Below are 21,947 nucleotides of genomic sequence, written 5' to 3'. Positions count from 1 at the left end.
TGATAAGTTGGCCAGAAAAATGGCTTCAAACATTTTTCTAGTATAGATTGACATGGTTCTATTCGCACTAAATATATCTCCATGAAGGAGATGACTTTGTATATTAAGATTTTAAAGGCTCGATTGGTAAATTGTTGCTATGCAAGCATTACAACCTAAGTTTGATTCTAGAAACCATATAGAAAGCTGGAGCTCAGTAGCCTGCCAGGCCAGTTCCAGGTCAACAAAATAGAAGGACCTTAGAAACACTACCCCAGGTTGTCATCTGGCCTTTGCTTATACATGTATGTATATAAAACATTTTTATATACTTCATGCTAAGTGTTCATTCCTATGTGCTGTGTTTTATATGTTAGTATTGAAGGTGAACTATCTACATATCTAGAACTAGCACCAGAAAGCAGAAATACATTTACACACTTAAATATCTTTATTATCAAAACAGTCTGTTATCAAACATACTTCTCTTTAACTATAGTAATATAATAAATAAGCCTTTTAAATTGACTTAGTATAAAATTAGACTTATACTGTCAGGCTTACACTGTGTTCTTTTCTAATTGAAGCTTGCATCAAAAAAACAGTGCTGTTTTTTAAAACTGTTTTTGACTAGAATTCCAGGAAATAAATGGATCTTATTTTCTAAATATATTGTTATTTGAGCTTCTATCTTACTATAATAGGTTTAGAAAAATGCCTTTAGGTAAACTATATAATTAGTTTATTATTATTTATTCGTGTTAGGTAAATAGGACCAGAGAGATGGCTTGTGGGTTAAAAGTACCTTGCTGTCAAGCCCTGAGTTCAATTCCTGAGACTCGTGTGGTAGGAGAGAACTCCTCCAAGCTGCTCTCTGGCCCCACTCCACCCCTGCACACATACTTAGATGTACACTCGTGCACATAGCATTAACTTTTTAAAGAAGAAATAAACTAGATAAAGGTTTTGTTGATTTGTAAGTGTGAGCAGTAAAAATAGTAAGCACTCGAACTGGAGATGAGGCTCAGTAGTTAAGAGCATTTGCTGTTTTTGGAGAAGACCTGGATTTCATTTCCAGCACCCATTGGTGGCTCATAACTCTACATCATCCTCTTCTGGGCTCCACAGGCACCATGTATATACTTGTAGGCAAAACACTCATATATATAAAACAGTACATTTTTGTAAAAAATCTATTTGCTTATTTTGGCGGGGTTTGTTTCTTTGTTTTGGCTTTTCAAGACAGGGTTTCTCTGTGTAGCCCTGGCTGTCCTGGATCCCACTTTGTAGACCAGGCTGCACTTGAACTCACACAGATCCTCCTGCCACTGCCTCCCCAACTCTGGGATTAAAGGTGTATGCCACCCACATCCAGCTTAAAAAACGTTTTTAAGTAGCATTGCAAGTGTTTAATGGTGTGACTATTCCACATCTACATTTTTATGCCAGATTTCTTTCTCTATTTTATTTTTTTAAGAAGTACTAAATTAGCTACAAGTAGCTGAAGCTGGAGTAAGAGTCCATTGGTACACTTGCCCAGTGTGAGCAGGTCGCTGCATTTGCTATTCAGTATTACACGCACAGTGGGTAGATAGTGTGGGCCTCTAAATCTGAATCTGCTACTGCTATGTGAGTTCTCAAACAAATAAAATAAAAAGGGGATACTGAGGTAGAAAAAAATTCTAGCTTCTCCATTCATACAGGGTCCCAGTGTAAAATAAGCATTATGACTCCCATTCTTTTTTCATTTAGCACATTTATTGAAGACTTACTATACGGTAGGCCCTTAAAGGAATGAAAACCCAGTCCAGTGGTATCGCTAGTTAATTATAGCAAAAGGGCCTTCAGAGCACAGAGCAGTGATACTCCTGGAGAATGGTGGGAGGCAAAGAAACTGCAGACCTCAGCAGAGAGACAAGAACTTCCCAGAGAAGCAAGACCTGGAGAAAGAGTAGTCCCATGATGATTAAGGGTAGAAGAAACCACAGATGAAAGGTCTAGAGACAAAGCAGGAAAAGGATAAAAATACTTTAGGTCAAAGGACATTGACCTTGCAAGGATGAGAGAGCTGTGACAAGAAGCAAGGCAGACAAGGCTGATGTAACAAGCTTTGTAGACCATGAAGAGTATTCCTCTCACTAAACAGTCTTATGGACTGAAAGCATTTGCATTTTTGGAAAACTCTCTGTCTCCAAGATATAGAGATCATAAGTGTTCTAGAAATGGGTTTTTTTAGATGCATAATTTTATAAGTAGATACAAATCTATAAATAGGTCAAAATTACCCTTTTTTTCCTCTTTATGTGTATGTATACCAAGTGGGTCAAGCCCAGGACATTTTACATGCTATCAGGCACTGTACCAATGAGCCAGACTCTAAGCTTCAACTAATTCTGTGTGTACTGTATTCATTTATTCAGGAACATTTATTTACTTACTAGTGACTGTCCTTTTGCCATATATAAACTGAAAGTAGAAGGTGTTACAGGTAAAATATTAAGGCCAGGATTTGTACAAGGATTTGTTCCTTGTACATCCAGAGAGATACTTTTTAAAAAGGATTTGTTTTTATTTTATTTTATGTGCAGTTTGTTTATGTGCCTAGTTTAAGACCCATCTCCAATTGCCTTTAGCTATAAGTGTAAAATTTTGCTTGGTGATCTGAAAAATGTGGATAATGCCATCTTGTTTATGAGACTGCTCTTAGGCTTAGATATTAGACACCTAGTGCTTCCTACATTGAGTAATTTATGGTAAATATGGGATAGACAATGGCTATTCTTATGTCAGACTTTCTTTATAAGTGTTCTTGCTGTACTGATATATTCTAATACAAAACCTAGCACAGGGTTAGTGAGGGTTGTGAAAAATGAAAAAGGAGTCTTCATAAGAGCTAGTCAGAGATTTCTATAAAGGGAACAGAAATAGAGACAACTTTTCGGCTACAGATTTATTAAAATGTTTTTAAAAAAAACAGACTACTCAGAATGTGAGAAGTATATAGGCTTACATTCACTTCTGTGCCTATTTCTTCTAGAAAATGGCTAGGCTCTTGAGATTATGATCTATAGTGTCGATGGCATATCTGGTATAGAGTTTAGCCCACAGCTCAACAATCAGGTCTTTTAAAATGAAAGTCTAGAAAGGAAACCTGGAATCCAGGGCCAAATGATCCATTCATTTGACCAAAATCCCAAGTGACAAACAAAATTTTAATTGTTAATTGGTATTATGTTGTGTTTAGCTTTTGCTACCCCACCTAAGCTCTTGAATGGGCCACACTGCCAGCCCCCACCCAGTTTCCCTTGAATCCATGGATAAAAGACACAGACACACAGTTGTTCATTTTCAACTTGCCTTTCTTGGCACAATTGCTGGGCATTATTCAACTCCCATAGCTAGTATGCCTTTATCAATACTCTTAGCTCTGCCCCTCCTACCTGCCCTAAACTTTAGTGGCCAGTTTCATCTAGTCCCTGCTAAACATCTCTGACCGTCCACTTATAGAAGTGGCCTATATGACTACTCTGTTTCGGTATCTCACGTGTCTGGTCAACTTTTCTCCATCAGAAGCATGGCAAACTCTCCTTCCTTACATCTGTCTCTTGCCTCCAGGAACCCAAAAGTCCCACCTATCCCTTCCACCCAGCAATTGGCCCATGGCTTCTTTGCTAACAGATCAAGAACCAATTGAGGAACAGGACCTTAGCATAAGAACCAACACTATACCTCACCTTTTCTGTCCAATTAAAAAAATAAACTTCTCCCAGACATAAATTGAACAAAACCATTAAAATTATTTAAATTACACAGTAAGATATACAAATGACATCCAGTTCATCATATTTATCAATTAGATAAAGTACTCTCCCATCATTCCTAACTTAAAGAATTATGATTCTGTCCCTAGATTATGTTTAGATTTTAGCCATCTGAAAACCATGTCTTCCACTTTATAACCTCTCAATGTTAAATAACTTGAGTTTGAATATGAAACTAATTAGTCTTCAACCCCATCAGAAATCTGAGAACAATTTAAACATTACCTGGGTATATAGGAAGCATCAAACATAGCTTCTCAAACTTAAACAGTTGCAGAGACAGCTGACTACCTAGACAGCCTCCCTAATTCCTCAAAACGTCAGAGCATCAGCCTTTTGACCCAGGATCATCTGACAGACCCCTGCAAAGCAAGATTATGAAGGACTGCTTACCCTGTGCTGGCAGAGCTATCAGTTAACTGTTCTGCACAGTGTGTCCTTTTCCCGGACAGTATTTTGTTTGCAGATGAAATAGGCAATTTCTGCCCCGTGATTGTCTTGCCACAATGAACAGCCTCGCCTGGAGGTGAAGATACTCAATTTCTTCTTTGAACCAAGAATGGGGTACTGTAAGGAGCAAACATGTCTCATGGTCAAATGATTAAATAACATTAAATGTCACATTCTGTGGGTTTGTGATGTTTTGAAGAATGAATATATATACAGATATATATATATATATGGTAATCTGAACTGTTAAAGCTGAACTACTCTTAGCCTTTTCTAATTGAATAATATCAAAAACACCTTCGTATAATTAAATCAGAATCTAACATAACCATGAGTTTGCTATCTGGCCCTTAATTTGTATTACTTATCATCTAAAAACAGTTGTTATTAGAAGGACTGGGTCTAAGCCTTGTATTCTTAAATGAGTTGCATAGGCACAATGCCTATCTAAAAGTAACTATTAATCTTAAATTTTTAATCGATATAAGAAATTGAAAACCTTAAATCTGTATCAAAATAAATTCTGTACCAATGTAAGAAATAACTTTAACTTTGTATCAATTATAAAAATTTCTATCAATTAAGATTATGGCTACACAATGCTTTGTTTAAGGATAAAATTTAGTAATTCAGCCCACCAATTTCCTTCCTGTTCAAAATTATGACCATTCCCAAATTATCCCTTAAAATGACAACTTTTCTATATTTTGTAAAATAACCATTACTAGACACCCCTCCCCCCCCCCCCCAGCCCAGGGAATTGAGCTGACGACTCTCCATAACTTCTTGCTGAATAAGGGCAATGAAAAATTCTTTAAAGAGGTGGAGAGTAGTAGGAAGATTAGAAACTTTGGTTAGACTTTAAAAAACTAACGTTAGCATCTGTTATCCAGTCTCTGTATGCTTAGAAGGCTCAGGGCTTGGCTGAAGTTCTGACGGGATCCATATGAAAGGTTGGATGATGCATGACGATCTGGAATCCATGGCAATCCCTGAAGCTGTTTTGGGCAGCAACCAGCAGCAGCAGGGATCCAAGCAGGTCAGTTTAGCATCTCTGAGGATGAATCTTGACAAAACTGTACATTCTAACTACATTCTTGAATATATAAATCTAACAACCAAAATTTTAGAACCATTAAAATATTAATACGGATTTTTCAGGTTGTACAGATTAAGGATGAAATTCTGCTCCTTGCTTGAGCACGTGAGAGACAGCTGTCCTTTTATGAGTTAATTTTATTAATAACCAATCATAAGCTTCATGTATACCATGTGAAGGATGGCACAAAGAATCTTTATCTGTCCTGTTTGATTCTCTTGAATGTTTCTAGTTCTTCAGGGGTCTTCCCCATCATATCTGATCCATATCATTCTGGAAGAGGTCCAGAGCCTTTTCTCCTTTTCCTGTCAACACAAGTACAGAGCCTTTCTCCCAAAATAGCATGTCCGTGAAATCATGCTATTCCAGTATCTGGAAATGTTTAGCTTGACCTCTCTTCCAGAGGAATTTTAATACAACCACCAACTCAAAATCACACTCATTTGGTAATTAAACTGTTCAAGTCAGCTGAAGCAATCTAAGCAGTGTCATGAGACAGTGTTCCACAACAGCCCAGACTTGCTTTGAACTTGAACCTAATGGTAGTCTTCCTGTGGTGTGGTGTGATTCTCTCCTTCCACTTTTGTTCTATGAGAATTGAATTTGGTCAGGCAGATGTCACAAGCACCTTTCCCCACTGATCTCACTCACCAGCCTTTTCAATTTTTGTGTCTGTGGTGTCTTAATCTAAGTTCCCTCCATAAATTTGGTCCTTAGATAAAGTCTTGCTTGAAGATAGTTTATTCTGAGAAGTTCTTGTAGAGAATAGGAGTGTGGTTAGGAAAGGATATAATTACATGTTCTGAGATGATGATCTGGCTAACTGGACTTAATATGGCTGGAACCCTCTCAGGAGGAGTGGGGATGGTATACCACTCAGAATTGTCCACAGGGAAGAAAAGGGGGCATTTATTCATCATTCCTGTTGGAAAAGTGTTTGCAGCTTGCCTGTGTGTAGGTATCTAGCAGATTCCTGGAGGTAGCTACTCCAGGATGTGATTATTTCTATAGCAGAAAGCAAAATGTTCAAAGGTATGGCTGGAGCAAGGTCTGGAAGACTTTCGAAACTGGCTCACTGTAATAGAAGGCAGAGCGGATGTGAGGTAGGTACAGGGTTGCTACAATTCAGTATCTGTGAGTGCATATCAATTTGTGTGGTTAATTAAACTCAATTCATCAAGATTTGGTTTGGGGAAGATGATAGAATTAGCCAGAGTTCAGTTTCCAAAGCTGATTGGGAGTTGGAATTCCTTTTAATTATCAGAACCACACTTTACACAGTTGTGTGGGAAGCTGAAGTACCAAAGGAAGGCTAACAGGGACTGCATGGGTTGTGGACCCAGGAAGCCAAGCTCAGCCAGCCGCTGAAGTGCAGCTATGAGGAAGGACAGCTGTCTGTCTGTCCATGGGACTGCTGCCATGCATCTAGTGCTGGCCAACAGTTACAAGGGGTAAGAGCTGATCTTAAAGAAGAGAGGAAGCAAGCACAAGCCAGTACTCATGGCATGTTTTCATCCACCTTTCCTGGTACCTTGCTGTGGTGACTTTCAGAGAGTATTGACGGCTACTCTGCTTCCAAGCTACATGTTCCTCCTTTGGCTGACTAACTTAGTACAGTACTGGGTTGGAGACTGAGGAAAATAGTTCAGTCTTACTCTAGTTGAAACACTGAAAATCAGTGCAGCCTCTTCCCTCATCTGTTTAGAGTTGTGCTTTCCTTTGCCAATACTTAGCCGATCTAAGGAAGCTTCCAGGTGGGCTAACCTACACTTTAATCCCAGAGGTTTCAGAGCTCTTTCTCTTTGACATCATTGCTAGGTTTTTGTTGGCACCACACAGCAAAGCACCAGAAGATGCGCTAATGAAGCCTTTGAGTTCTGCATGAACTCTTTCCTGATCTAACACACTAACAGGTGTATACCTGCCAGTGTATGTGGGTGACTCTTGCATTGCATAACTGCATTACAAAACAGAAACTGATTTTCCCACTCAGTCTGTTCACTGTGAACTTGTTTCAGATTGGGGAGTACAAGGTAGTGAGAAGAGGCAGCAGATCGTGAAGAGGACCATCAAGCACAGTCTCCAGACAAAAGCAGGTGCTTGATTCCAAATGTGGAGTTGAAGGATGTCTTACTAGGGTTTTGATTGTTGCAGTCAAGTACCGTGACCAAAAAGTAAATTGTGGAGGAAAGGGTTTATTCAACTTAAACTGCCAGTTTATAGTCCATCATTGGAGGAAATCAGGACAGGAACTCAAAGAGGGCAGGAACCTGGAGGCAGGAGCTGATGCACAGGCCAAAGAGGGATGCTGCTTACTGGCTTGCTTCCTCTGGCTTGCTCAGCTCCCTTACTTACAGAACCTAGGACCACCAGCCCAGGGATGGCACCACCCACAGTGGGCTGAACCCTCCCACAGTGATCACTATTTGATAAAATGCTTTACAGCTGGATCTCAGAGAGACATGTTTCTCAACTGAGGGCCCTTCTCTGATGGCTCTAACTTGTATCAGGTTGACACACACAACCAGCCAGTACAGAAGAGTTCATTCTACTGGCCTAGAATATAGGGTGAGTCTCAGGGTTTAGCATTCCTTACTCTTCCATACAAACACTCCTGGTCTAGGCTTCTTTGTCCAAGTATGCCTATCAAGACATGAACTCTTTATCCTTGGTGACTGTGAGAGTTTCCTGTGAGTTGTTTGTAGTTGAGAGCCTTGAGCCAAGCTTGATCTCAAGGTATATAGTCTACATTTGCAGCTGCAGGAAAGTGGATTTTTTTTTATACTGACCTTGAAATTTCAGACTTTGAAAGATTCACTGTGTGCATTTGAGAATTGGCTGATTGGAGCCCTTAGTTTGTTCTTCCTCCCTTCCTCCCTCCCTCATCATGGCTTTTGTAACTTAGTTAAAGCTGGCCACTACCAGGGTCTGAGCTCTTTCACTCTCCATTTCTGCTCACACAGCATGACATGAACACCACCCTATTACATATAGGGTGATAACCTTTTGCCATCTATCCTTAGTTCTAGAATTTCTCTTAAGAAATTTGGTTTTCTAGGATATTTTTTGTTACTGCTGTTTTTGTCTGGGAATCTCTCCTGTTTCCCACAGTCCCTGACAAAAGCATAGCTCAAATAATTGCATGCAGGATGTTCATTTGGTAAATATTTCCCAAGACCAGGAAGGAGTGACACTGGGAAGGTGGAAGAACTCTTTTTTTTTTTTTTTTTTTTTTTTTTTTTTTTTTTTTTTTTTTTCGGAGCTGGGGACCGAACCCAGGGCCTTGTGCTTCCTAGGTAAGCGCTCTACCACTGAGCTAAATCCCTAGCCCCGGAAGAACTCTTTTAAGAATTGTCCTCCCAAGGAAGAGTAAAGAAAAATACCCCTCCAGTTCTTAAAACAGTTTAGAGTCCAAAGACTGGCCATTTAAAGCAGAGGCATAGGTTAGCTTGTCTTCTAGCCTGCATGTATGATTCATTTTTTGCCTTGGACTTGGAATTTCTAGTTTCCTTTTTAAAGTAGTTAAAGTACTTGGGGACAGTGTGATGGTAGCAGTGTTCCACAGACCTTTCAACCATGTGGTGTGGGTACTTTGGAGATTCTGAAGATTTGAAAATAGGTGATATCAGTAGGAATGTTTAAGCGGATAAGAGGAAAGGTAAAAAGCCCATAAGAGTCATGGGAACGCATGGACTAGATACTGAGGTCAGAGTGTCCTTGAGATCTCACTCTGGCCTCCCCCTTGGGCCCTTGGTCCTTGTAATCTCTGTCAAAAGGATTTAGATGTGACACACAGCGTGAGTTTAAAAGACAGAGTTTACTGCGGTGTACAGGAGAGACTGCTCTCAAGGGGTGACAATGAACGGTGACCAGAGGGACAGCTGTTCAGATCTATATTTTATACTTCGTACTGTTGCCTTTGTTCTTTCATTTTTATTTTGTAGCTTAATTAAAAGGAACTTTCTAGTCTGTATGAAAGAGGAAAAAATCTGAAAGAAAAAAGAAAGACTTAATGAAGTAGGAACTGGATCTGTATAGTGTGGGTGTCACAGAAGCAAAATAATTTAAAGAAACTGACTTCATGTAGTCTGCTGTCATTGCAACATCATGGCTGAAGTCTACCTGAGTCGATTGTTCTTTTTTTTGTTGTTCAGTAACACTGTAGATAGAGTTGTTCACTTACCAGGAAATTGTTAGTAAGTTTTTCAGTTCATCTGGAAAGTAACTTGCGTTATTGGTCAGTCATTGTCATGTAACAAACATTCTGAGAACCACAGTGGCGTAAACACCCTGTGCTGCCTCTCTCAAGCTGTGGGGTAGTAGACAGCTCTGGCCACTCTGGGTCAGCTAGAGTAGTTTGTTGCCAGTGCTGCTCATTGTCCTCCTGATTAACAAGCCACCAATAGAGTGGTCTTCTTGGCTACAGACAAGGGCAAGTAGCTAGTCCCCCAAAGAGAAAGGGTCTCACCAAAACTCTCTGAACTGTGTTCAAAGTGGAAAAAGAATATAAAAATTTGGGTGTAAGTGTAAAAGTCTTTTCAAGCAATTTAATGTTACCACATCCGAGCAGTGTTTTTTTGCTGACTGTTTTAAGTATTAGCCTCTAACAGAATGAAAATTCAGAAAGAAGCTGAACAAAGAAAACCCTGTTTCTTAAAACTATGTGTGACAGTTCATACCTGTAATCCTAGTACTTGAACAGTAGAGACAGGAAGATCAGAAGCTCAAAGTCACCAGGCTGAGCCATATGAGCCCTGTCTTTATACAAACAAAACTTCACCATCCCCTTTAGATTGGTCAGAACAGTGATTTGCATGCAAGTGTGAGGATGGAAATTCCAGTCATGAGCCCTGTACTCATGTAAAATGCCTCACATAGCAGCTCTTCCATATAAAATCCCAGCACTGGGGAGGCAGATACAGATAGGCTGGCCAGCCAGATTAGCCAGATTGTGTGGTCCAAGTTCAGTGAAAGACCTTATCTCAAAACAAAATAGAAAGTGATCAAGGAAAGCAATCTTGTGTGCACGTTCTCTCTCTCTCTCTCTCTCTCTCTCTCTCTCTCTCTCTCTCTCTCTCTCACGCATGCACACATACATACACTCACCCCTGCCCTACCCACCACCCCTGCCCCTCCAAAAAAAAAAAAAAAAAAAAAAAGCAGGCCTGCGCCTTGGCAGAAGATGGTTTGAGGACTGTGAAGGTGGCGTGTGTGCCATTCTACTGTTTCTGAGTGAGTGCCTGCACTGTTAGCAGTCATTTTCACTTTGACCTGCAGAGATTTGTGTTAGTGTTCTTTTGTCCTCAAGAATCTGACCGTCCTCTCCCCCCAAAAATCCCTCTCTTCTTTTTCTTCATGTGTGCACCCCCTTCTCTCTTTCTCCCTCCATGTCCCCCTTTTCCTCATGGCAACTTCCTGACCTTGGTCCTTCGGGCCAGTGAACGCACCCACATGAGAGCAGCTTCCCAATAAACCTGCTTTTAACATTTAAAAAAAAAATTGGCCATCTTTAAATGTGTATTTGGACCCTAGAAGTCTAATGCAAATACACCAGAAAAGTGACACTGTGGGAAGCCCTTGAATCTCACTTAGTGGCCCTGCCGTACTGCTTTATTTGTGGTTTTTGGTCCCTTGATTTTTAACTTTGACAAAGGCATTTTTTTTTCCTTTGGAGGTGAGAGGAGACAAGATCTGTCCTGGTCTTAAATTCACAGAGTTCCATTTGCCTCTGGTTCCCAAGTGCTGGGATTAAAGCCATGTCTCTTTTTGTTTAAGTTGTTTGTGATGGGGATTCATGCTCTGGTGCATGTGTCAAGCTCAGAGGCAACTTTCTTCACCTTTCGCATGGGATTTAGAATCAAATTTAGGCTAACAGATTTATACACGATCCATCACTGCTGAGGATCTTGGCAGCCTCAAAGGCATGTTTCTTTACCATAACATATTAGCTTTGTCAGTACAAGCTATACCTGACAAAGTTAATATGAGTGTGGGCAGGAGTAAGAGCTATGTGCCCATAATGTTCAGCACCTAGGTGGTCCAGAATGCTTGAATGAGTGAAGAATGTTAGGATATAGTTATAAGCCCACTTTCATAGAAGAATTTTGGGCTCAGAAAATTATGTAATTACCAAGGTGATTTTGTTCATTTATATGCTTGCTTTAGAATCTTGCTCTATATCCCAAGCTGGCCTCATACTGTCAGCAATCCTCCTACCTCAGTGTCCTGCATATTAGAATTCAAGGCATGTTCCATGATACCTGACCATAGCTGAGGTTTTTAAGTCTAGCCTGCCTGATTTTAAAACCCTTTCTTCCTTCTTTAATCTGCTTCTTTGTAATCTTAATCTTAAATTTAGGGTAATGATGTCATCTTTCTCTTTTCCTCTACCAATATCCTGGTTTAATAGGATTGTTTCCCCCCTGCTTCATTTCCAGACATATCTGTGGTAGTGTTTCCTGTCGATGTGATTCTCGACTAACTTCTACTCCAATCTCTAAATTTAAACTCTATCCTGGCAAAAGTTCCCCACTGCCTTTTAGATGAGAGCTGTCCTCAGCTTGGCTCACCATGAAATCATGGCGTCTCTTCAGAACTTTTCCATGCTCTGTACATTTCCTCAGCACATGTCTGTGCCTCTGATCTCACTGTGTCTTCTCAGTGGTGCTTAAGATAATCTTTTACTCTTGGGAATTTTATACGGGTATGCAGTGAAATACGATCATATATGCCCCCTCCATTTATTTCCTGCTCTCTCCTCCCATACCCTCCTAATAAATGGCCCTTCCATTTTCACGTCTTTGTGTTTAACAGCTCACTCAGTTAAGTGAGTGCAGACCAGTATGTGTTGGATGTGGGGCAACCTAGTGAAGCATGGGGTCCTGTCAATGGACACATACTCCAAAAGCATGGTTCTCCCTCAAAGATGTTATTTTAATGTTTAGATTAGATAACTGAATTTTGGGTTTGCTCTGTTGCTATTTTCTAAAACTGAAGTGGCTTAGATATTTTTTGACCTTGGTTCCTGTTCAGTATAAAGATTCCTTGTACTCTGTTTCTAACTTGCTAAAGCCCATTTCTTCTTCTACTTTTCTAGAAGGATCTCTGAAACAGAGAAGAAATTGTAGTTGTAATAATTTCTTGTTATTGAGCCAGAGTCTCCCTTCTTTTGACATCCAGCTGGTTATTGGGGTCTGTCCTTACAGCAATAGTAGTCAGTGTTTTTTCTCTTAGTGAAGGCCCACTGTGCGTGTAACAACATCTCTTATATTTCTGCTCAGGTTTCTCTTATGTAAATTGTGTAATGTGCTTACTAAGAGCTTTTTCCCTGCAATAAGTATTAAACTCTGTTACTCTGTTACCACCTCTTAGCATTCTGTGATTTGATCAGTGCCCATCTAAAACAGCTCAGAGCAACACCAGAGAGCAGAACCATGTTAGGCTCTGTTGAGAACTGAAGCCCAAGTATGCTTCAGTTTATAACAACCATACTACATTTCTTTTTCATGCAGTTAAAATACCAGATACTGCACTTTGTTAAGCTAGCTTACTTCTATCATCCACTGTGTAGCAATTTTCATCATTCTAAATGTAGACATTCATCATTTCTCTTAGCTTTATTTAACTTGATTTTGACCAATCTGTACAGCGAGCTGTGATCGTGCTGTGCAGTGTCCTGGTAACAGTGCTTTCCAGATTCAGTCATCTGAAAGTTTTGAACATAGTTTTCAGATCTTCATCCAAATTCATGAGCAACATGGCAAGCATGGTCTCACTCATGTCTGCTCCACTCCCCTCTAATTGGTGCTGTTTACAAGCAGTTCCTCTAGGCACTGTTCTGTTTTGTACCTCATATCTGCAAGGATCTGACTTGTGTATCCAGTACATTTTATTGCCTACCATGTGCAAAAGGTTCTATAAAGATAAATTGAAGATAACATTCCTGTTCGTGGTAGCAGCAGCATCATGAAATATTTTGTTAAATGCTTTGTGGAAATCGTGTAGCACAGTTATTTGTGATGTATCTCTCATCTAGTAGTAGTGAATCAGAAAAAAGGAAGAGGTAAGTAGGTGCCAAATGGCCACTAATGGTCTTGCATCTCTGTCACTTTGAACTTTGAATGTTCAACTCTGAAAATATCATCATTGATATCTTTGGTCTTTATCTTATAAGGCTCTGAGTACAGTACAGTCTGGGTAGCCTTTTGTTTCTTTTATCAGTGGTGGGGTTTAAATGCTTGGATTTTGGTTTTCATATTATTAAGACTTTTTAAATAATTTATTTTATGTATATGAGTACACTGTTGCTGTCTTCAGACACACCGGAAGAGGGCGCCAGATCCCATTAGAGTTGGCTGTGAACCACTATGTAGTTGCTGGGAATTGAACTTGGGATCTCTAGAAAAGCAGTCAGTGCTGTCAACCTCTGAGCTATCTCTCCAGCCCAGGACTCTATAGTAAGCTGACATGTTTCTGTTTAGTCATTTCTGTCCTTTCACAGTTTTTATCATTCATACTTGGTGAGATAGGGTGGGACAGGGTTTCTGTGTTGTGTTGTGTTGTGTTTTGTTTGCTCTGGTTGCTCTGAAATTCACAATGTGGACCAGGCTGGCTTCAAGCTCCCACAGACTCTCCTGTTTGGGGCCTCCAAGTGCTGGGTTTAAAGGTATGTACCACCATGCCTGGCCATGTAGTTTTATATTTTAAAGTAATTTTTCCTAAGGAGAATAACTATTCTCAGATTTTCTTACTTTTTTCTTTGAGCTCTTAAAATGGCACAATTGCCTTTTCTGGGTTTTTGGTTTATTTCACTACTTCTTTTTCAGTTTGCCAGAATTAAACTCAAAGAATGTCAAATGTATTTCACCTGTTTTCTCAGGGCTTAACCATCTCTTTAGATCTTGGTTTGCTCTGCCAGTCAACTGTTGTCCATATCCTTCTGTCATTTCCATTTTTCCCAGATCGTCTTTTCAGTCTATTCTCTTCCCCTTTGATTCAGTGATTCAGTTGTACTGTTCAGTTGTACTGTCTTACTCGGATTATTGGATTGGCACTTACAGACTTCAGTAGCTAGGAAGATTCTCTGCCTTTTCCTGTAGATCTGACTCTGTAGGCCATCAGATTTCCTATAGAAGTTTTAGTTGTTATCATCAGTCTTGATGATTTCTATCAGATTTTATCTCCTTGATTTTTTTTAACGATTGCCATTTTTTAACTGTGTAGCCTAACACACGGATGTTCAATAAGTAATATTTTGATTAATCTTAAGTATTTGCCTTCTCTTTTAGGCTGTGAGGATATCATTGCTGAGAGCATCTCCTTAGAGACCTTAATTGCTATCCTCAAGTGGAGCTCACATCCGTATGGTTCTAAGTGGGTGCACCGACAAGCTTTGCATTTCCTTTGTGAGGAATTATCCCAGGTCATGACTTCAGATGTTTTTTATGAACTCAGCAAAGACCATCTGCTTACTGCTATCCAGTCTGACTACCTACAGGTAATCATTTATATATCTCCCGTATCCATTGTCATTCCTGTGTACATGAGGAAAAATTCATCATACCCCAACTCTTAGAGGATTGGGCAGGGAGAAGTAGACTTTGCTCAATGAATGCCTGCTCCATATTTGTACACTAAAAGCCTTCTGGCACTTTGGGTCTCCATGACACTGCTGTCATGACTCAACATCATGAACAAGCCCAAGACATAACCAGCTGTACTACAAAGCAGACAAGCCAGGTCAGGAACATTTAGACAGTGATTGTCTTGCCTTTCTCCAGTAATATTCTTTTGGTACAATGATTTCTTTTGGTACTGTATCAGATACTTAGATTATAGACCATAGACTAAGCTGCTCAGAGTAAAAGTGGAATTCCATTACTGATCTGTTCAACTCATCAGAACTCAGTGTGTGTTCTGCTAAAAAAGAATTGAATTTCCAACTGTTTATCTTTAAGTAGAGCAATTTTCAGTTATTTCTATGTCTTTGGCCTAAGTGTCAATCTAGTTTGTAATTAAGTAATGGCTTTAAATACTGCCAAAAAAAAAATAGTATAAGGTAAAGTGTTTTTAACTTTAATAGGTTTACATTGGGATAAGTTCATACTAAAAAAAAAAACTATACAACAGCTTTTAATGCTGTGAGACTATAGACCCTTTGAGCCACTGTGTCTTTGTGTGTGTACCAGATAAACTATAAAATGGTATCACCATGATTAGAAAAATACTAAATTAAAAAAAAACAACCCAGACTGTTCACTGTGCTTCTCCTTCAGTATTGCTTTAATTGCAGTAATATGTCCTGAAACATTTGGCCTTCATTTGTAGAAGATCTTTTTCATTCACTCTGCCTCATTGTCTACTGGAGTCAGGATTTGCCAGTGCTTTAAAATGGTGGTCTTGAGCAATGCACACCTTCATAACAAATAAAGCATCTTGAGGATCAGCTTATATGTGGTATAAGACTTTAAATAAAATACAAAGAGATAATAGACACATTGCCATTTCACAAATTGTCCTGCAAGGGCCACTCCTCAACCTACAGAAACCCTTGTAGCCTGCCTGTACAATCATCACTTTGTTTTTTCCATTACCGGAAAAAATAATGTTTGTCTCCATCATGTCCCAAAAAAGACTAGTCCTACAGAACCCCTATAATAAAATAGATTTTAAAGTAGGAAATATATATTATTTTTAAAAATATGATTAGAGTAAAACCATTATAATAAAACCATATTGAATAAAAGAATACCATCTTGTATATTCCGTGTTGCTAGACCATGGGATTAACTCTAAAATTTCACACAGCTAGTACAAATAAATCAATATGGTAAGTTGCACTCCATGTGTACATAATGATTTAGGAAGAGTCACTAATGAAACAAAATTTTTCTAACTTCAGTAAAATAAATAATAATTCATTTTTATTATAGGCAAGCGAACAAGATATCCTTAAATATCTGATTAAATGGGGTGAGCATCAGTTGATGAAGAGAATAGCAGACAGAGGTAAGTTCAGATGGTGCCAGTCACCATCTGTATGGTTTCAGTGGTCCTAGAAGCTTGCTGAAGACACTCTCGTCAGTCTTGGAAGCACACCAGACTGAAGAAGCTAGGGGGGTTTTTGTTGTTGTTTTTAATCAAAAGTAAAGTACATTAGTGGAGTTAAGGGGAAGGTGATAAAATAAATATATCAATTTAAAAAAATCCTGATTATAAAAGATTGCTTTTATTACATTTTACATCTATGATAATATGTTAAGTGATTCATGGAGTGCTAGAATAAAAAGATGTTATGTAGAGCACAGCGGTAGTGGGGGTGGTAGGAGTGCATGCTTTAATCCCAGCACTCAGGAGATAGAGGCAGGCAGATCTCTTGAGTTCAAAACCAGCCTGGTCTACAAATCGAGTTCCAGGACAGCCAAGGCTACACAGAGAATCACTGTCTTGAAAAACAGAAAACAACAACAAAATGCAGTATGGTGATTAAGGTGTCAGAGAAAGAAACATCATTAAAGATATTCTGGAATAGATAATGAATATTCAATGTGAACATACTGTTTAAATTTATGTTGTATAAATTTTACTTTCATTAAGAAAGATACAAAGGCTGGGCAGACAACTTTAATCCTGGCACCCAGGAAGTAGAGATATCCAGCCTATATGGATTTGACGGCATCCTGGTCTACATAGTGAGCTCCTTGCCAGACAGAGCTATTTAGAGAACCCTGTCTCAAAAAGCCTAAAATGGGGAGAGGGAGTTATATAAGGGACTATATATAATATATAATATATATTATAGCTCAGTGATAAAGCATTTATTTAGTATGTGTGAGGCCCTAACATGTGGGACATCTAGGACCAACAAAGGTATTTTGTTTAGTTTGTTTTTAATAAAACTTCCTCCAGCTGGGGTTACTGCTGGGTTGTTTCATACACAATACAGACTTTTGGTTTTGGAAATACACAATTCATTTTCCTTTCCTTTTTTCCACATTTATTGATTTTGTTCATGTATATGCACATGCACAGGTGTGTACACATTAATCACAGTACATGAATGTAATTTCAGAGTACAGCTTGCAAGAGTAAGGCTGTCCTTCCACCAGAGTTTGACTTGTTAGGCTTGGTGGCAGGTGCCTCTATACACCGAGCTTATCTTGCTAACCTGGAAATACAGAATTCTGTACTGTCCTTTTATATGTTAGACCACTGCCCTATCACTTTCCCCCCATCTAGTGCTCTATTCCTCTATATACTGAACCTAAATCAATAAACTTCAGTTAGGGAAATGTCTTTTTCCTGTCGCTTTTCAGCGTTTTATTGAGATATTCCATTTTGAGATAGGATCTCATGTGACCCAGGCCTGTATATCATCTGTTCCTCCTGCCTCTTTTGAGTGCTGGGATTACAGGTGTGCACCACTGTGCCTAGTTTTATGAGTTCTTAGGAGTGAAGCCCAGCACAGAGCTCTCTGAATGTTGGTCAAAGGTCACATCAACCACCACATCCTCAGCCTCAAAGCTTTGTTTGTGTATAACTTACTTATCGTGAAGCTCAGCTAAAATATTCAAGCCAGCATGTCTACAGTTCTCTAAAATCTCAAAAGATTTTGTGTAAGCTGCATTAAACCCTTTAAAACTTGTTTTTAGATTTATTTATGGGTATGTTTGCCTGCACATATGTATGTGTACTGTGTTATATTTCTGGTGCTGGAAGAGGTCAGAAAAGGTCATCAGATCTCCTGACCTAGAATTACAGATGGTTGTAAGCCTCTGTGTGGATATTGGGACCAAACCTGGGTCGTCCTCAAGAACAGTTAAGTACTCTTAACTGTTGAGCTCTCTCCTGTGTTGCTACCTAATCAGTAGAGGAAGAAGCAGTCTTCCTATTTTTCTCTTAATTTACTCTTCTATGACCTTCTAAGGCCTTCAACATTTTTCAAATTTGAAAAATTTTAACTACAAAACCATTATAATTAATATAGAAGGATTTCTTTCTTTTTTTTTTTTTTAAGATTTATTTATTCTATATAAGTACACTGTCGCTGTCTTCAGACACACCAGAAAAGGGCATCAGATCTCATTACAGATGGTTGTGAGCCACCATGTGGTTGCTGGGAATTGAACTCAGGACTTCTGGAAGAGCAGTCAGTGCTCTTAACCACTGAGCCATCTCTCCAGCCCTAGAAGGATTTCTGAATAGCAACATATAATACATTCTCATTTATAGATTTCAGTATTTATAAGTTTATCAACTTATTAAAATGTATTTGTAACCTCAATTCTTTTTTTCCTTTTTGTTTATTATTCTTCTCTCTGCAGTTTCCCCTTCCCCAAGTCCCTCCCTACCAACCTCTTCCCCCAGATCCAACCCCTGACTTTACTTCCCCTCAGTAAAGAGCAGGTCTTCCAGGAACATCAACCAAGTATGACATAACAAGCTGCAGGCACATATTCTCACATCAAGGCTAGATGAGGCAACCTAGTAGGAGGAAAAGTGTTCCAAAGTCAGGCAAAAGAGGCAGAGATAACCCCCACTCCCACTGTTATGAATCCCTCAAGAGCACTTAGCTATACACAACCGTAACATAAACGCAGAGGACCTAAGTCAGACCCCTATAGGCTTCCTGATCTCTGTGAGCCCACTTGATTCCCAGTCAGCTGATTCTCTAGGGCATGTTCTTGTGGTGTACTTGATCCCTCTGGCTCCTCCAGTTCTTCATTCCCCTCCCTCTGCAGCACTCCCTAAGCTCTGCCTAGTATTTGGCCTTGGGACTCTGCATCTGTTCCCACTAGTTGCTGGATGAAGCCTCTGGTCTCTCTCATGATGATTATGCTAGGCTCTGGTCCCAGCACATCACATCGCACAGTAACCTCAAATTTTTATTCACACACTTTCATTGTTATTCATGGACATGAACAGAGTTGCAAGACAAGCTTTTTGAGTTACCAAGATCTACTGTGAACACCTGTCCTTTTCATAGTCTACCTAATTATTTTTTAATAAAAATTTTTATACTTTATGTATATAAGTATTTTACCTACAGCTATATATGTACACCATGTTTGTACTTATAAAGGGTTGCAAGCCAGTATGTGGGTACCCAGAATCAAAACCCAGTCCTCCTCTACCAGAGCAGCAAATACTCTGCAACCGTTGAGCTACCTCTACACCCCGCCTAATAAGTTTTTACAGTTTGGTTGTTCATTCATAATCTCAGTTTAGTATGGTTGCCAAGTGAAGTGCCAGTGTCTCAGATTCTGAAATGCAAGAAGGCGGGATTTGCTTGTGGAGAAAGTAGAGCATGTTCGATAAACTTCATTGGCCATGAGCTCAATGTCAATAAATATGTATTAATGTGCCTTTAAACAGAAGCACACAAAGTTATGTCTTGATGAGTTAGCAAAATGATTGTGCCCAGAGGCCCACAGAAAACTAACCTCTAGGAGAAGTGTTTAATTTAGTGTGTGTGAATTACATACAGCATAACTCCCACACACACACTGCCTAGTTACTGGAGTCCATTGGTGCTCTCATTGATACAGGTTAATAAGGAAAGGTTGGTCATGATGAAAGATCATTATTTATTTGGACAGGTAAAAAAAAAATTTCAAGGATAAGATTTTCTTTAAAGTGGTTTTGGGAGTTAGAGAGAGGGTTCTGTGGTTAACAGCACTTGTTTCTCTTCCAGAGGTCCCAGGTTCAATTCCTACAACCTACATGGTAGCTCACATCAGCTCCATTCCCAGGGGATCCAACACCCTCTTGTGCCCTCTGAGGGCACTAGAAACACACGTGCACAGACATACTTGCAGGCAAAACAGCCATATACATTAAAAACACAAATAAGAAAATAGATGAAAAAGATGTCAGATAAAGTTAAAATGTAAGGCTCTCCTGCAAGAATAAGAAAGGCAATTCTTCTCTAGTCACTTTTGTGTGTAGATGGTTTTGCCCTTGCTTTTGAATGTTTATTGTAAGACTTTACATGAAAACAAGATGCCAGTACTTTTTTTAAAAAAATAAATAAATGTCAGAGATATTTGAACAATATTAAAGGACTTGTCTTGCATACAGAACCATAGATTTTATCCTCAACACCACAAACATACAAATTGTTTTCTCTATATATATTTTCCTCACATAATTTAAGAAAGATGTATTTGCTTTATAAAATGTAGGCTGAGTGTGGTGGTGGATGCTTTTGGTACAGGCAGACAGATTTCTGTGAGTTTGAGGCTAGCCTGGTCTATGTTATTAATTCCAAGATAGTTAGGGCTATGTAGAGACACCGTATCTCAAAAGATGAGCACTTTCATTACCAACAATATAAATCGTATTTGTTGTAAAAATTACCAAAGTTTAAAAAATATATAGCTCCCTAAATTAAAGTTGTAATTAATCATTTCCAAAATTTATAATTTTCTTCATATTTCAGTGTTATAAGCATACTTATTTTTCTTTCTTTAGGAAGACCTGGTACACTAATGAAGAGAAACTTTATTTCTTGCTCAGAAGACTAACATGTCAAATATTAAAGATTACCTGTGTGCAGTAACATTTCCATGTTATGGAAGCTTAGAAGATTAGAACTAGGTAGAATGTACATTAGATTTTGCTCCTTTGGATACAGATGATTGATATATTATTACTGTTAAATGTAAGTAGCCTGGGTTGGGCATGGTAGAACATGTCTGTAATCCCAGAGTTTAAGAAATAGGAGTAGGAAGGTCAGAAGTTCAGACTCATCCTTGGCTATGTAACAAATTAGAAGCAAACCTGGACTGCTTGGGATGCCCTGCGTTCCCTTCTCGTCCATGGTTCTTTGACTAGAGGGAGCATTTGCAGTGCATTGTCCCTCTTGTATTAAAACTAGTCACAGCCTTGGTGTTAACTGATTGTCATTTTTTCTTACTTTGAGTTACTATACATAAAAAGAATTTAGTGCAGAAGTCATAAATAATCTTCCTGTATTCCAGACACTGCCCTTTCTCTTTGTCCAAAAGCTTGTGTACTAAATTAAACTTATTTACAACTTTTCTTAAAGCAGATACACTTACATGCAATGTCTGGTACTAAGTCTTTACATAATAGAGAGGAAAACAAGGCTGTCCTTAGGACCAACAAGATGACTGAGTGGGTAAAAGTGCCTGCTACCCAAGCCTGATGACTTATCTTTGATCCTTGAATCCCATGGGGGAAGGAGAGCCTGAATCCTGAAAGTGGCCCTGGCCTTCACATTCAGTGCTATGGTGCATGCGCGCGCGCACGCACACACACACACACACACACACACACACACACACACACACACACACACAAATAAAAAATGCCTTAAAAGTAAAAAGACTGTGTCTATGAAAATTGGGATTTCACTGAAGACTTTCCTTTCCTGTTTCATAGAGCCAAACCTCCTGAGCGGCACTGCACATAGTGTGAACAAAAGAGGTGTGAAGAGAAGAGACCTGGACATGGAAGAACTCAGAGAGATCCTTTCTTCTCTCCTGCCTTTTGTGCGAATTGAACACATCTTACCTATGAACAGTGAGGTCTTAAGCGATGCAGTAAGTGCCGAACTTACCCTGCTTTAGTTCTTT

At 39.1% G+C, this 21,947-nt stretch overlaps 1 protein-coding gene across 4 annotated transcripts in view; it reads left to right on the top strand.

The window, feature by feature from the left end:
- The window catches only part of Btbd7 (BTB domain containing 7), an 89,763-nt gene that overhangs the window by 49,452 nt on the left and 18,364 nt on the right, over window positions 1-21,947 (top strand). For 3 of the 4 annotated variants that reach the window (XM_008764818.4, XM_008764819.4, NM_001108720.1), the window contains 3 exons: window positions 14,637-14,845; window positions 16,281-16,356; window positions 21,754-21,914. In XM_008764818.4, coding sequence (XP_008763040.1) covers window positions 14,637-14,845; window positions 16,281-16,356; window positions 21,754-21,914 — 446 coding nt within the window. Of the gene's footprint in view, window positions 1-14,636; window positions 14,846-16,280; window positions 16,357-21,753; window positions 21,915-21,947 lie in introns of those variants that run through there. The other variant, XM_008764821.4, reaches the window with a different exon arrangement.

Source organism: Rattus norvegicus, chromosome 6 (assembly GCF_036323735.1).
Source record: "Rattus norvegicus strain BN/NHsdMcwi chromosome 6, GRCr8, whole genome shotgun sequence".
Classification (NCBI taxonomy): Eukaryota; Metazoa; Chordata; class Mammalia; order Rodentia; family Muridae; genus Rattus; species Rattus norvegicus.
Note: the sequence above shows the minus strand (reverse complement) of the source record. Positions and strands in the feature narration are given on the sequence as shown.